Consider the following 16,247-nt stretch of genomic DNA (forward strand, 5'->3'; position numbering starts at 1 on the left):
TGTGCAAATATAATGGCTAAGAATTTAGACTGATACTTGAATATGCATTATTATCAACAATAAGTAAACTGTACTCTAATAATACTAAGGACTAGTATTAAGAGAAACCCCAGTAAATGTGGCAAAACCCGAACCAGACAGCTTGGCCATCGAATGCTTTAGTCTACATAAAATAGTAAAGCTTTCTAGTGCTTCAGTTGCCCGGAAAAGATGGATACAGTTATAGTCATCCTAGACTACATAGAAAGTGCCACTAATCCATCCAGTTTCGAACAACACTACTAAAGACAATAGAATGGAGAAAGCCATACCAAAAGTTATCTACTGCTGATTGAAGCCATGAGGGTTTGTATGCAGGGATGTGGAATTGCTATCGCCTGATGCCCGGGACATGCAGTTCCGGGCAGGTGAATTTTTCTGGCCCTTAGCCCTGCTTTGGGCAAGCAGGGCCGGACCTGACAAGCACGGCATCACTCAGAGGGGTGTATGGAGCGGGCTCCGGACTCGTGCCCACTCCATACTCTGTAGCCCCCAGCAGTTCTCAGTAACTGGGGGTGGGAGGAATCCACTAGAGGTAGCCGGAGGGCTTACCTCTGCTTCCCTGGTGTCTGTGGCTCTGACATTGATAGAGTATGGCTGGACTAGGCTCTATCAATGGATTGCAGAGCACACAGATCAATGGAGTTCAGTAGAACTCTATTGATCTGTATGAGGAATCTAATGATTCCTCCTAAAAGTCTTATTAAGTATAAAACAAAAACAAAAAGCTTTATAAAAGTTTAAGAGACACACATTAACCCCTTCCATGTTAAAAGTTCAAACATTATGTATCCCGTACATTGTGACGTAAATGTAAAGAAAATACCAAATCACTGAATTGCAATTTTTATAATATCCCAGAAAAAAAGTTAGAAAGCGATTTAAAAAAGTCTGATCAATAACAAAATGGTACCGATACAAAAAACAGATTATGGCGCAAAAAATTAGCCCTCATACAGCCTGGTATGCAAAAAAATTAATAAAAAAAGCTACAGGGGTCAAAAAATTGCAAGAATTTTTTTTAAATTACTAAAACATGACGGAAACTATACAAATCTGGTATTGTTGTAATCAGGCTAGCCTAAAGTATCAAAACAACATGTTAGCTCAACCACAAAGTGTAGAAAAGAAAACAAACAAATTAGCAAAATTATCTATTCCTATTTCAATTTCACTCCACCGATATAATCTTTTTTTGGGGTTCGGAGAATATGTTATTGAAAAATTTAAAGGTATCATTATAGTAGGTAGTTATGGCTATTATGTGTGAGGAGGAAAAAATGAGAGTGTAAAAGCGAAAATTGGCCCGGATAAGTGGTTCGTCATGAGGGACGAGTAGATTTTGCTCTGTTTTAGTCCTGTGGACAAGAAGGTTTTTTATTACATTTCCACACCCCTGGTATGTGAAGGTGGAAACAGGAAAAAAAGATAGGAAATAAATAAACAACAAATCAAAAAATGTCTTAAGAATTTCTTAAGTATTACTCCCCCGTTGGTCTGTTAGCAGCTCCCTGCTGCAAGGTTCATTGATGCACAAAAGAAAATAAAGACTTGTGGAGTTTTTTTTTTTTTTCACCACAGATGGAGAGTGCCGTTTTTTTCATATTTTTGCTTTGAATTTAGAATTGGACATAATCTTTATATGATAAACAGAGCACCACCAATAAAGTGGTATTTGTGTGTATCAACATGTATGGCATAGCCTTCCTACTAATGTGAACTGAGCCCTAATCACAGGAGTGTCAGACTTTACCTATCCATTTGCATACATATAACTTACATTTCAATGTAAAATATATATTTATATCTACAATGATATTATAAAAGCTATTTATAACACACAACCATTTTCACAATAAATATTTTTAGATGTATGTTCTCAGTTTAACAAAATTGGTATGAAAAGAGAACAACATGTCCATGGGCACCCCCATCTGCATCTCCAATCCGTGCAATACAACAATACCTAGCAAAGACATAGGATGTTATTTTTAACACTCCCTCAATATAAAAGTAGGAGAATTATAGAGATCCTATAGATCGATGGACAATTATGTGTGCAGAATTATGTGTGTATTCAGAACAAGCTTTCACGCTCACCCTTAACAATACTTGTATTACTTTGCTAGTTGATTGCGTATTTCACTTTTAATGTTCATCATCCAAGAGTTAAATACAGTATATACGTATATTATAATGTATGTATGAAGTGTTTATTTATTCTGTCCACCCATACTCTGCTGTGTATCCCGCTCGTGTCTTGGCTGCGATCTCCTCCAGTAACTGAAGTGGAACTAACGCTTAGCTGCTTATTTAGTCAGGCAGAGCTCCATGGAGGAATGTTAGAGGCTGCCTCGGAATCAAAGGCTGGGTTACTGGGTTACTACATTACTGGGTTATGTCAAGTGGAATCGCCGTCATTTTCTATGTGCACGTCTGACTTCATTACAAGTGTCAATGCCTTAAGATACTCTAATCAAAAGTATTCAATGTTGACATTTAAAATAAGAGGAGATGTGAGGGCCGCCTGTAATCAGGCATCTGATCCATCGCCGCATCACAGTCCAGGTCAAGGATGTTCTCTGGGATTCCTGGAAGCAGCTGCAGCTTTACAGTTCGACATTACACTTTTAGGACAACATTTATAGTATATTATTATTTATAAGATAATATATAAAGTTTCCTTTCACTAACCATATTTCATTCAAGTGAATATTCAGAAAATGAATACACCTCCGACAAGAGATGAAACCGACACAATGGGCTTAGACTGAAGCACAATAAAGGGTAATAAATAAGTGGGAGTTGCAATCTTAGAAATCTTACAATCTTATTATGAAATGTTAAAGGGGAGATCCCTTAGGGCCAAAAGAGCATCCAAGGTTATAAAACAAAAATACAAAATAAAATATTCCCACAAAAATGTGATCCCAGGTCCTTCTTGGCTCTCGCGGAGGCAGTGTTCAGTCACTACTGTTTAGGCAGATCCCAACTGATAACATGTAGCCGGGTGAAGCGCTTAGCAGTGTGCTTAACCCCGTGGCTTGGTACTCAATACAACTGATTGCAGGAAATGGAGCGGGGGAGTGAAGCATGCTGCCATGTGGTTCACCAGCCTATATTTAACACTTAAAGGGGTTTCAGCCCTGAGGCCCCAACCAATCTAAACTTTTGACATTTCTGTGCAAAGGGTTTATTTAAATGACAGAAATACTTTAAAAATGATCTGTCATCCCTTCTGCCAAATCTGGTTAAGTCAATACTTGTAGTTCTCTTTAAAAAAAAACAAAAAACACACACAATCTAAAGCATGTTTCTTGGAATTCTATACTGTATTGTTCCTCTGTCATTCCTACTGGAAGTGTAAGAATAAATTAACACTCGTGGACAAAAGGGAACGTAAATCCCAGTTGTTTATTCATACATTTCCTAAAAGAAAAAAAGGGGAACAGCACAACAGAGTTATGTAATGGATTATAAAAGTATTTACTAAAACAGCTGACAGTCCACTTTAAGCAAAGCTCGGCAGATTGATTTCTCTGTATGTAGCTTTACATAGATAAACAAAGATATGTAAAGACATAAACCCTACATGGTCCTTGAGAGCTGTTTTCTGCGTCTGAGTTGAGAGGTTCTGCTAGGAAAATGTTAAGCCTCCTGTCCTGTGGTTTAGGTGGTAAGACTGGTTAATAGGTATCCAAGTTGCAATTGGAAGGGCCACTATGGCCTAATATACAGCACACAGAACAAAATGTCCTTGTTTCATATTAACTGTAATACTGTGTATAGGAACAGAAATGGAATACCACTGATAACAGACAGTGGACAGCAGTCTGCAGTGAACTGAGACGCCTAGTGGCCAACACTTCAGGTTTTTCTCTGGGGTACTGAGTAATTTTTGGTAACTGCTTTGATTTACAAATGTATTACAGATCATATAGACTACCACATTGCTTGAAATGACAGTGATCCTTTATAGAATAATGTGGAGGCTCTTATGTATGTCTATTTTAGTTTAAATGCCATCCATGGATTGTCTACCATCTTGAATCTTTCTACCCCTCTGATATTGTTCCCCTACATTTCTTATGATGACTCTGACTTAGCAAAACTAGAAGAGCCAGAGTCTTGTCACACTGCCCTCTCTCCATCATCTAAGTCCTGTTTAAAAGCAGTGACACAGAACTACAGTCCCCTAACTCACTTTATAGAGTCTCTGAGTATTTCTATGTAATGCAGCTTGTCTGTTTATCTTATCTTCTACATCTGCATTCTTCAATTTTTCCAAGCAAGAGGCAGTTGAGTGTATTTAAAAAATGTATAACACTGAATACAACATACAATATGCACACAACAAAGAAAAGTTGTATGAGTGAGGGGAGTCTTATAACTCTGCAGTTCATTATTTTATAGTTTTACCTACTGTATTACTGCATTGTTTTCTGGTCTTTTAGATAAGGCATAGGGACACAAAGGGGAAAACAGGGGGCAGATGAGGGTGGGGAGGGGTCTGAGAGCTGCCAAAAGGGGATAGATGCTCATGTAATCCTTTAATTCACAGGAAGTCTACCTCAGGAGAGACTGGCCTACCTTCTACACAGTAGTGAAAGCTCTGGACTGTTGGTCAGACTGGACATCACATGACCCAACTGCCATTTTAAAAGTTCAAAATGTATAGATGCAACTGAACTGGGAAGAAATTAATTACACTGCAGGCATATTGCTTGTTCGCTACAATTATGGGTAAAAAATAAATAAATAAGAAAAAACATGCTATTTTCTTTGAGAATAGACAAGCCAACAAGAGAACAGAATGCTATACTGTACTTGGACCAAAGCATTTTGTTACTAGAAGATGAGATAGTTTGCAGGGAAACCGATGAAAGTCAGTGATGCTTGTTGGCTTAATCTATGAGCATTAACAATCTACTTAGTAAACTTTTACAGTAGAAAAATGGTGTCGTGAATTCCTATGTAGACCCATATCTGTGAAAACGTTTGATTTGAAAAACACCCCATTGACTACAGTGTGACTATTCAGAATCTGGTTCTATATCATGCAAATGCATTAAAATTACTTTGTAATGAGACTCTACTTTGACTTATGTGTGTGTACAATGCATTTGAAAAGTTATTTTTACTTTTTTTCAATTTTTTTAAACATTTTACTAGGTTGAGGCCGTGTGCTAAAATAAAATAAAACTCTTAATCCCCCCACCCACCGACTATTCTGCACTCAATGCCCCATGATGACAAAGTGAAAACAGAATATAATGAATTTTTAAATTAATTTCACATAGATCCTTTGCGATGTTTCTACACCTGTGAGAAACCTGTGGTAACAATTCAGTTGACTGGACATGATTTAGAAAGACACAGTCTTGTCTATATAGTGTCTGGTCCAATGGAACAAAGATTGAACTTTTTGGCCTCAATTCTAAAAGTCATGTCTTTAGGAAACCAGACATTGCTCATCACCTGTCCAATACCATCCCTACAGTGAAGCATGGAGGTGACAGCATCATGCTGTGGGGTAGTTTTTCAACGGCTGGGACAGAGAGACTGCTCATGGTTGAGGAAAGCTGAATGGCACAAAGTAGAGATATTGTAATTAAAAACCTGATCGAGAGTGCTCTGGAGCTCCTACTGAGTCGAAGGTTCACTTTCCAACATGAAAATGACCCTGAACACAAGCAACACATCACAGGAGAGGCTTAGGGCAACTTTGTGAATGTCCTTGAGTGGCCCAGCCAGAGCCCTGACTTGAACCCAATCGAACATCTCTGGAAAGACCTGAAAATGGCTTCCATTGACCCTATCCAAATGGACAGAGCTTGAGGATCTGCAGAGAAGAATGACAGAAAAACCCCAAATCCAGGCGCGCAAATCTTGAGACATTATCCCCAAGTAGACTAGAGGCTATATTTGTTGCCAAAGGTGCTTCAACTAAGTACTGAGTAAAGGGTCAGAATACTTACGTTCTGTTTTCACTTAGTCATTATGGGTTATTGAGTGCAGATTGACGGGAAATGACGGAAAATGACGGAAACTGTGAAAAAAGATAAATTGTTCTTATTGTTGCCTCCTTCCTCATACTGGCCTTTTAAGTTGTCTTAATGTCCCTGGCAGAGCAGATGTGGGGTAATATAGAGGAATGCAAAATAATGAAACAGAAAAATAAAACCAATAAGAAAACGTGCACCCAGCGCTGGCGAATAAAAACTGCTTTATTGACTCTTCATAAAATCTAACTGTACATGCACCAACCAGGCTCTAAACTGTCTGACGTGTTTCTGGAAGCAGACACCTTAATCATAGGCTATGATTAAGCAATCTGCTCCTTGAAATGTGTCAGACAGTTTAGTGCCTGGTTGGTGCATGTTCAGTTAGATTGAATGAAGATTCAATGAAAAAAAAAAAAAAGCGATTTTATTTACGAGCGTTGGATCCATGTTTTCTGTTTTCGATTTCTGGCCTGGCCTATCCAAAGGATAGGGGAGAAGATGTCTAATTGTAGGGGTCCAGCTGCTCGGACCCCACGTGCTCTCAGGGCCGGCGCCGCGGCTTTCTGAAAACGGAAGCTGGGAGCGTCTGTGTTCGTGATGTGACGTCATGCCCCCTCAATTGATGTCTATGGGAGGGGGCGTGACGGCTAGTACATAATCATCATGCCAATACCTCCTCCCATAAATATTAATGGAGGGGGATTGACGGCTGTGGTTGCCCAGCACAGAGCAGAATTAACTCTGTGCACTGGATGACAGGGGTTCCGCAACAGAGATCGCAGAGGGGTGCCAGCGGCGACCCCCCCCAAGATCAGACATCTTGTCACCTATCCTTTGAATAGAGGATAAGATGTCTAGGAGTGGTGTACCCCCTTCAAATACAATGATGTAGTAAACTGATCTAGGCCATGTGTTAGCTACTTTTGGAAAAATATATACCAGTATTTTATTTCTTATCTTCCCAACTCTAGGCCTTAACAGCTGATAATAAAAAAAAAATTTTCCACTAACATTATGGCCATTTCCAAATTTTGGATTACAACACAATCTGGAATACTAACAACTACCGAGATCTGGAGCTGAGCTATGCACTGGTTACATGCTAAGCTCATAAAAGTGATTTACTGACACATTGCTTAGGTAAGTCCAGCATACACTCCACATGTAGGTTTACCTTTGGCAGCTGAGTTATTTTGGGAAGACACAGACGGTCTCCTTTGTGTGACGAACACCCCGGGGGCCATAGGCTGAGACCCTCTGTTTACTTGGGCTACACCAAACGTGCTGACACCGGCCGTGTACTCGTGGTCTGTTAGACTAGTGTCCAGAGATTCCAGCTTTGTGGCTTCAGGAGAACTGCTTTCCTGACAAAGTTTATTTGTGTTGTTAGGTGAAAGCTTCTTTTTTGTATTCTTTTTCTTCTTGACTTTTTTTTCCTCCTTTAAGGAAGCAAATTGTTATCATGAGGCTGCTTTCAAATATGGATTGAATCTATCAGGTAGCAGAAATTTAGAAAAGAAACATCCACAGAAGGTGTTGCTAGAGAGCGTATGTTTACAGTGATTACCGAACGTAAGATTTTTTGTGTTATTTTTTTTTTTAGTTTTAGGGTGGGAGAATTTATTATTATTTTCCTTTCCTTTTTTTTTTTATAATTTAAAGGGGACTTGTTTTATAGACATTTTACTGTTATAATATTTGTATATACAAGTTAACACTCTTTACAAGTGTCTTAAATTAAAAGGAAACAGCATCATTTTACAGTGCAAGACTTTGGGAGCTACTGTGCTTACAAGTGTAATTTTTTTTAATCTTTGATATGTGTGTAGGGTGCTCTAGTGCTGTGTCTTTAACTGATATAAAACCATAAGCACTTTTACGTGAGCTCTGTCCTTACTCAAGTGAATGAGATTTGCAGAATACTGGAAGAGGCCTATATTTCACTCGGCTGTCAATACAGAAAAGATACACGTTTGCCAATGGTTTTCCTGCTTCTATATTCTGACGTATTTTCCTCTGAGTACATCCCTGATGATTCTGCCAGAATGCATGTAAACCTAGTCTACAATGAGAAAATACATCTGTAATAAGAAGGCAGTGTCAAGAGATCAAATACTTCTACTAGCACTGTCAATTGTGACCCAGTAAACCCAAAATCCTAATATATACAATGCAATGCCGCCACAAAGACAAAAGGGACAACCCAAAGTAATGACATAATTGTGACCCTTTCGCATTCTTCTAGCTGAGCTTAAAGGGGTACTCCAGTGAAAAACTTTTTTTTTTAATAAGCTGGTGCCAGAAAGTTAAACAGATTTGTAAATTACTTCTATTAAAAAATCTTAATCCTTCCTGTACTTATTAGCTGCTGAATACTACAGTGAAAATTATTTTCCGTTTGAAACACAGAGCTGTCCGCTGATATCATGAGCACAGTGCTCTCTGCTGACATCTCTGTCCATTTTAGGAACTGTCCAGAGTAAAAGGAAATCCCCATAGCAAACATATGCTGTTCTGGACAGTTCCTAAAATGGACAGAGATGTCAGCAGAGAGCACTGTGCTCATGATGTCAGCAGACAGCTCTGTGTTTCAAAAAGAAAAGCATTTCCGCTGTAGTATTCAGCAGCTAATAAGTAAAGGAAGGATTAAGATTTTTTAATAGAAGTAATTTACAAATCTGTTTAACTTTCTGGCACCAGTTAACTTAAAAAAAAAAAAAAAAAAAAAAGTTTTTCACCGGAGTAACCCTTTAAGTGCCTGTGTAGTTCCAGTCTGGGATAAGTGAAATGAATAATCTCACTATATACATACATATATATATATATATATATATATATATATATACACACACACACACACTAGAGAAATACGATATATAACAAGGGCATTTAAAAAAATATATATCTTGACCTATAATTATAATCTTTGGCCTTTAACTTTATATATAAATGAGGAGGAAACTATCCACCTCAGTGTAACATTAACCATGGAAATTGCCATGGATGTCAAAGAAGTACCGTAGTTTTATTTAATATGTTGTTTCCGGATTTCTTATTATATAGTGCGATAACAGCAGCTAAAAGTCAAACACAACCACATATAATAAAGCACTACAGCACATATCTTAGCACAGGCTTCAGATAAGGTTCTCTTAAGGTTAAAAATACGTGTTTTTTTTTTGTGGGGCTTTAATGTATTCAATCTATTTTAAGAATATGTGCTAGTTACTAGTGGATGCATGGAACATTATTAAACACATCCAGTGCAGGCTTAACTTCCTTCTTCAGAAAATTGCAAACTGCTCGATGAAGGAATTTCGGCTAAACTGCCTGCAACAACAATGCACCAGTCCTGTACTAGAGTGCAGTATGCTCTGCGCAACCCAGTGTTCTGGAGATAGAGATAAGACAACTTTTTTTAGTCTGAACATCATACTCTATATACAGTATGTTGCAAAGTACCTTTTCTTTTTATGCTCCCTAAAATAGGCAAGTTCTACAAAAAGTTAACTTTAGGGCTTTAATGGATTCTCTTTAAAAAATAAAAAAAAAAGTATATATTTCATAGGTATATAGACCAATCAGAAAGTACGTATTTGCAAACACCAAGTGTGCAACAAATGCACATATGCCATGCTGGTGTTTCACATGTTCTTCTAGGATTTATCAGTCCCACAGCACTAGAAAGCTCTACTTGTTTGTGAATGGTGCATATATTGAGGGTTACTATGTTTAGTAGTTACGTGGGCAGGTGTAAGTCATTTACTACCAAAATTATACATTATATTAAGTGTGTATTCTCAGTCATAAAGAGCATTTGTTTAAAGGGACATTGAAAATACAGTCCAATCTGCAGGCATCATGTTATAAGGGCAGAAATAGCTGAACAGATTGTTGTATACTTTGGTGGAAAAACATTCAGTATTACATGATTTATTGATCTAAACCTCTGCTCATTCTGGGCTTAGGAGTCCAGGGGGTGGTCCTACTCAGTGACTGACAGCTATCTCTGTATAAGTAAGCATTTAAAAATCAATGAGTAGAACCACTGAGTCCAGAATGAGCAGAGATTTAGATAAATAAATGACAGGTTATACAAAATCTTTCCCATAAAACTATATATCAGTGTCCTGCTCTATAACATGCGGCTTACAGCATTGTCAGTGTGATAGGTTTCTTTTAAATGGGCAGTCTGGTAATTTCTTCTGATTTTTAAGTAGTGGCCAGGCTGGGCTAAGAAATTAAAAATAAAAAGCAGTATTCACCTCTCCCCTGCTGTTCCATTGGCGCTCGATCCTCGTTGTTTCCCATTTTCTAGTCTTTTCTCAACAATCGGATGTGCCCACTTAGCCAATCATGGGCTGCAATGGTGACTTACCTTAGGCAGGGATTGGCTGAGTAGACACTTCCTTTTGTTGAGAGGAGACCAGGAAGTGGAAAACTGCGAGGGCTGGGTGCTACTGGAAAGACAGCGACATGGAATCAAGGCAGGTGAGGAAAAAAGAAAAAAAAATAAGAAAAAGACTATTCCTTTAATAGCACAGTTCAAGGGATAAAATGTTTTCCACTAGTAATTATTGAGTCTTAAAAAAAAATAAAAACAGTCCAAATGATTGTTGTGTACACTACATTTCAGGATTTCTGATGGTTTAAATGACTTAATGATTTATTTGAAAAAGAAAAGCAAGTGAAAGTAAATAGAGCAAAGAATAAGCAAAGCAAATACAGTGCACACATAAGCAAAACTATAATAATGCAGATGACTAGATATTTCCTAAGTGGGTATGGGAAGCATATGTAGGGAGAGCCGTATCTACTGTGACAACTACAAAAAGGTTGAAATGTACTCAATTAAAAAAATAAGTATTGTAAAATGTGTATCTTATAAAAAAAAAAATAGGATTTTGCCAATTTTTACAAGATGAGGTATGATCCTATAGTGTTAAGGTAAATAATTTCAAATAGATTCCCCAAGTTTGACATATATCACATGCCATTCAGATGTACCAGTCTTTCTCAAATTGCTGTTGGCTGTGGTGTACACATAAGAGGGAGCCCCATAGTACAGATCGATCGGGTCCCCCTACTATAGTGATGGGTGTTTGTTTCCCACTTTATGCCATTTCCACTACACTCAAGTCAACTCCTCACCCCTGTGTTTACTAACAGTGCGAATACTAAGAATAGGAGGGTCCTGACCGGTTGCTCACCATCCACTAGCCAAGGGAATAACCAAGACTAAGTCACCAATTTCCAAGGGCCTCATAGTCATTGCATTGGCTACCTCTATGCCCTTTGTAGATAAGAGGCAATGCAAGGAAAGCTGCATTGACAGGAGTCATCATTTGACATACAGTCCTCTCCTTGTTTGCACCAATATCTGATTTATATATGATACCCAGGAATCACTACGTTCTAGATGGTAACACCCAGCAGAAAACAGCTCCTAGATATATGGTCACTGCTAAATGGATGGGAAACCACAATAGGATCATGGTTCCCATTTTTGCTTCAGTTGTGGCCTTTCATACATAGAAGTTAACGGAAGGTCAGTCAATGGTGTCCTCAAAATTGTAGAGCTGACCGACATGTCATAAATGTCAAATGTGGGAAAACTTAGATTTTTTTTTAAATTAGAAAGTGAACAGAAACAAAAAATTTAATTATCTTCAAAAATGTTTAGCTTAAGTTTGGTAAAATCTGAAAATAGGTTATACCCCTAATCCAAAAATAAAGCTGTCTTTGGCCAAATAAAAAAATGCTTTATTCCACAAAGCCCTATTACTAGTGTGTCTATAATACTATACATTTCTATAAAATAAATATACAGAAAGCTTTACAAGTATGCTAATGTTGGGAGCTGAGTGCAATCTGTGAGGATTCCCTAACACGGCAGCCATTTTTAGAAGTGACATCACACAAAAGTCCACGCTGAGTAAGAGAGACTATTGCATTGTCTCACCTGCTGGGATAACTTGGCTGCAGCAGCTGCAAGTCCCGTTTCAATAGAGGCAACTCTCGTACCTTCACGGATAGGTCTGTCTTGCCGCGGTATGGAGGGGCCAACTCTGGCTATATAATAAATGTAATAAGGAACCGGCATGAATAGGATAACATGCGAGGACCTTACATAGTCATTCAATTCACAAGACCATCTCTGATGATAAAAGTCAATCCCTAATTATAAATGGAGGGTTTTTGTAGGAAAAAAAATAACTATTTATGTGCAGTCATTGCTGATTTTCATTTTCTTTAAAGTTTTGCTATTTCTATATTGATTGCTATAGAAGCATCAAGTCACCAGAAAAAAAAAAAATTTTATTAGATAAGGATGAATCTATAACATTCTATCAATGCTAGAACAATAGGTGCATTTAAACTAACTAAACAGCCAGTAGAAGACCCAACCAAGGGGCCAAAATTGGTGAGTTTCCTTGTGGGTGGCTGAAATGGGTCAAGCTGTTTATTGGGTGCAACTGCACAACCTAGTTCTACTTTCACAGCTCACTGTACTGCTCATAAAAGGAAATTTGTCCGATGGTTTCACATAGGGTAACGCATCATAGGGCCAGTTAGGGGTTTAAAGCCCCTTCAATTACCTACCTTTAGATGTGTGAACTTCTGTTTGTAAACCAAGCAAATTGCATTAAGCCATATATGCAAATGAGCAGGAAGAGCCTACAGAATGAAAATGATTCCATCACGTGTCTAGCATTTCTATCGCCTCTCATTTCTTGCCTCCGCCTTCTGCATTTGACTGACAGCCACTGTGCTATAGGGGATAGTAATGATGGGCACTTGAGGTGGACAGCCCCGGCTTGTGGGCATTTGAGGTGATAGGCCCTGCCCTGTGGGCACTTACTGCTTATTTGCATATGTAAAAAAACACAAATTGCTTGGCTCACAAGTAGATCACAAATTAAAATTATGCTCATTAAGGTGTCTTTACCCTTAGCTTGGTACTGTGATTAGTTACACAATACAAAACCATCTGGCAGATTCCCCTTAATTTAAAGGGGTACTCCGCTGAAAACATTTTATCCCCTATCCAAAAGATAGGAGATAAAATGTTAGAACGGGGTCCCGCCACTGGGGACTCCCGCAAACTCCGCTGTGGCATCCATGTCATTCGGTGCACGGAGAAAAAACCCCCGCTCCGTGCCCGATGACTGACGATACCAGCTGTCACATCCCCTCTCATAGACATGAATGGAGGGGGTGTGGCATGACACCCCCGTTGCCGCCACAGAGATCGCGGCGGTCCCCAGCGGTGGGACTCCTGCAATCTAACTTCTTATCCCCTATCCTTTGGATAGGGGATAAAAAATTTTCAGCGGAGTACCCCTTTAATGAACTTCTGTCCTGTTGACGGGATCCCTGGATTCCTTTTATAATTTTCTTGGTAAAGCTCATAATATGTATATAAAGGAAAGCTGCTGGACAAATTTTCATTCCCTGCCTTCCCATAAACATTCTTACCACTGATATTCCCTAGTTTTGCTGTGAGGGGTACAGTGAGGAGGCCTTCCTACACTTAAGACTGCTGAAAATGGCAAAACATGTATTAGAGCACCTACTTGGATGCAAAGCTATTACCTATAAAGATTACATCCAATAAGAGTAGCCATAGAATTGCATGACCAGTCATCATCAGAAATATCAAGTGTTATGATAACGCGCCTATACTCACATTTGCTCTAACTTCATGTTTTACCAGCTTAATGGTAGGGTCACATGTAACTTATTTTGCTGTGTATTTGCTGCTGCATATTTTCCTATCTATTGAAGTCAACGGGTAGCAAAATAAGCTGCGTATTTTGCTACCAATTTAGTTTAATGGGTAAGAAAATATGCAGCAGCAAAATACAGCATGTGTGACCCTATCCTAAAGGAACACTTCGGGCAAACTGGACAGACTGTGTTAAACCTAATGCAGGGGTTGGTAACTATATGGAATTTTAAACCTCTATGCCCTTAGGCCCTGCATTTGGCATAATACAGTGTAGAAGATTTACCTTTAAAGTGCAACTATCCTTAAATACTATAAGTGTCAAAACTCGTCTGGATCAAACATGACAAAACTTGTTGATTGCACCGGGTCTCAGCTGAGATCCGGTGAGACCATGACTTATTAGCTGGGGAAGTTGGCGGCATTGCGCACTGCTTCCTGGTAAGCCGAGAGATCCAATCATTTCTCGGCAATGTTGCTGGCTTCCCCAACCAATAACTTATGATTGCAGAGACCCAGTACGATCAACAACTTTTCACATGTCTAATCGACTTGCCAAAAGTTGGTTTTAATGACAGTAACTCTTAAAACCTAAATAGGTATTTATTCATACTAACAATTTAGTCTATGTGATTCTCCAATTACAATCTTATTTAGCTTTCAATAGATTTTCTAGCTGACATAGCAATGAATGACTTACTATCCATTTTGCTATTTTCTGTATGTAGAGTTGGATGCATAAAATTTATTTCCAAAAGAGCTGTAACTAATCCAGTAATGTTTTTGCAATTGGTTTGATTTATAAAATGTTTTATGTAATTTTTTTTTTAAATTGCAGTCTAATCTGGGAGGGGGGTGGTGGTAAATACAGTTTATTCATGTGTATTAAAGGCATTATGAGAGCCAGATACACTAAAATTCTAATGTTTTAATTTTGTGCATTACATTTTTTTTATACATTTATTCATTTTTTGCACATTAATATAGGTGTGGATGGGGTGGGAGGCGCTACGTTACCTGGGCTTCTTTCCTGCTTACAGTACTTTACAGCAGCTATATGGACATATGAAACATTAGACTGGAGGAGACTAATTGACTTCTACGAGAAAGGTTCCTAGACATGCTCTGCAACCTGTGCAGAGGTAAGTGTGCAAGAAGAGGTAGGAGAAGAGCTGTGACCATAATCTACTGTGAATCCCGTCTGATCTACATACTGGTGTCACCTTTCATTGTAATATTGCCTGTGATGATAATAATGACAATGCTAAAAGGTTTTCTCCACAGAACAGAAGGAATCAGCTTATTATGATGCCTAGTGGCCAGAATGAAATTGTCAAGATTTTAGGATTACTTTAAAATGTAAATAAGTTCCTAAATATGGTTAACAAAAAAACTTAATTCACACAATAGGTAATTTTCTGAAGAGACATTGCCTTTAAGAAAAATGCTCGTTTTTTTCCCATGGATTTTTAGGTGTACATCTTTTGATTACATATATATAAAGTAAGGAAACATTATCTTTGTTTGGTATATGCATGAAATATATAAACCTACTGTCACGATTCGGCTTCCAGGTAGTGGATCCTCTGTGCCAGAGAGGGATTGGCGTGGACCGTGCTAGTGGACCGGTTCTAAGCCACTACTGGTTTTCACCAGAGCCCGCCGCAAAGCGGGATGGTCTTGCTGCGGCGGTAGTGACCAGGTCGTATCCACTAGCAACGGCTCACCTCTCTGGCTGCTGAAGATAGGCGCGGTACAAGGGAGTAGGCAGAAGCAAGGTCAGACGTAGCAGAAGGTCGGGGGCAGGCGGCAAGGTTCGTAGTCAGGATGGGTAGCAGAAGTTCAGGTACACAGGCTTTGGACACACTAAACGCTTTCACTGGCACAAGGCAACAAGATCCGGCAAGGGAGTGCAAGGGAGGAGACTAGATAAAGGCAGGGAGCAGGTGGGAGCCAATTAAGCTAATTGGGCCAGGCACCAATCATTGGTGCACTGGCCCTTTAAGTCTCAGAGAGCTGGCGCGCGCGCGCCCTAGAGAGCGGAGCCGCGCGCGCCAGCACATGACAGCAGGGGACCGGGACGGGTAAGTGACCTGGGATGCGATTCGCGAGCGGGCGCGTCCCGCTGTGCGAATCGCATCCCCAACGGCCAACACAGTGCAGCGCTCCCGGTCAGCAGGACTGACCGGGGCGCTGCAGGGAGAAAGACGCCGTGAGCGCTCCGGGGAGGAGCGGGGACCCGGAGCGCTAGGCGTAACAGTACCCCCCCCCTTAGGTCTCCCCTTCTCTTTGTCCGGTAACTGCCTCCCCTGGGATGAGGACACCTGGAAAGAATGGAAGGTTTCCTCAACGGCAGGCAGTACAGCAGGAGTGGGAATGGGGAGGGAGGGCAGAGGGCGAGGCCTGGTACGGAGCAGTGTGACACCAGGACGGGGACCATGGGGAGGCACAGAGGCTTGCCTGACGGGACTGGG

General features: G+C 39.6%; 1 protein-coding gene across 12 annotated transcripts in view; it reads right to left on the reverse strand.

Annotated features, from left to right (window-relative positions):
* The window catches only part of PHF2 (PHD finger protein 2), a 317,888-nt gene that overhangs the window by 39,793 nt on the left and 261,848 nt on the right, over nucleotides 1-16,247 (reverse strand). For 5 of the 12 annotated variants that reach the window (XM_056524312.1, XM_056524306.1, XM_056524308.1 and 2 more), the window contains 2 exons: nucleotides 12,007-12,116; nucleotides 7,219-7,483 (listed from right to left, as the gene is read on the reverse strand). The exons of 3 other annotated variants lie outside the window; for them this stretch is intronic. In XM_056524312.1, coding sequence (XP_056380287.1) covers nucleotides 7,219-7,483; nucleotides 12,007-12,116 — 375 coding nt within the window. Of the gene's footprint in view, nucleotides 1-6,017; nucleotides 6,089-7,218; nucleotides 7,484-12,006; nucleotides 12,117-16,247 lie in introns of those variants that run through there. 4 more of the 12 variants (XM_056524311.1, XM_056524310.1, XM_056524313.1 and 1 more) reach the window with 3 other exon arrangements.

This window comes from Hyla sarda, chromosome 6, assembly GCF_029499605.1.
Source record: "Hyla sarda isolate aHylSar1 chromosome 6, aHylSar1.hap1, whole genome shotgun sequence".
In the NCBI taxonomy this organism is placed as follows: domain Eukaryota; kingdom Metazoa; phylum Chordata; class Amphibia; order Anura; family Hylidae; genus Hyla; species Hyla sarda.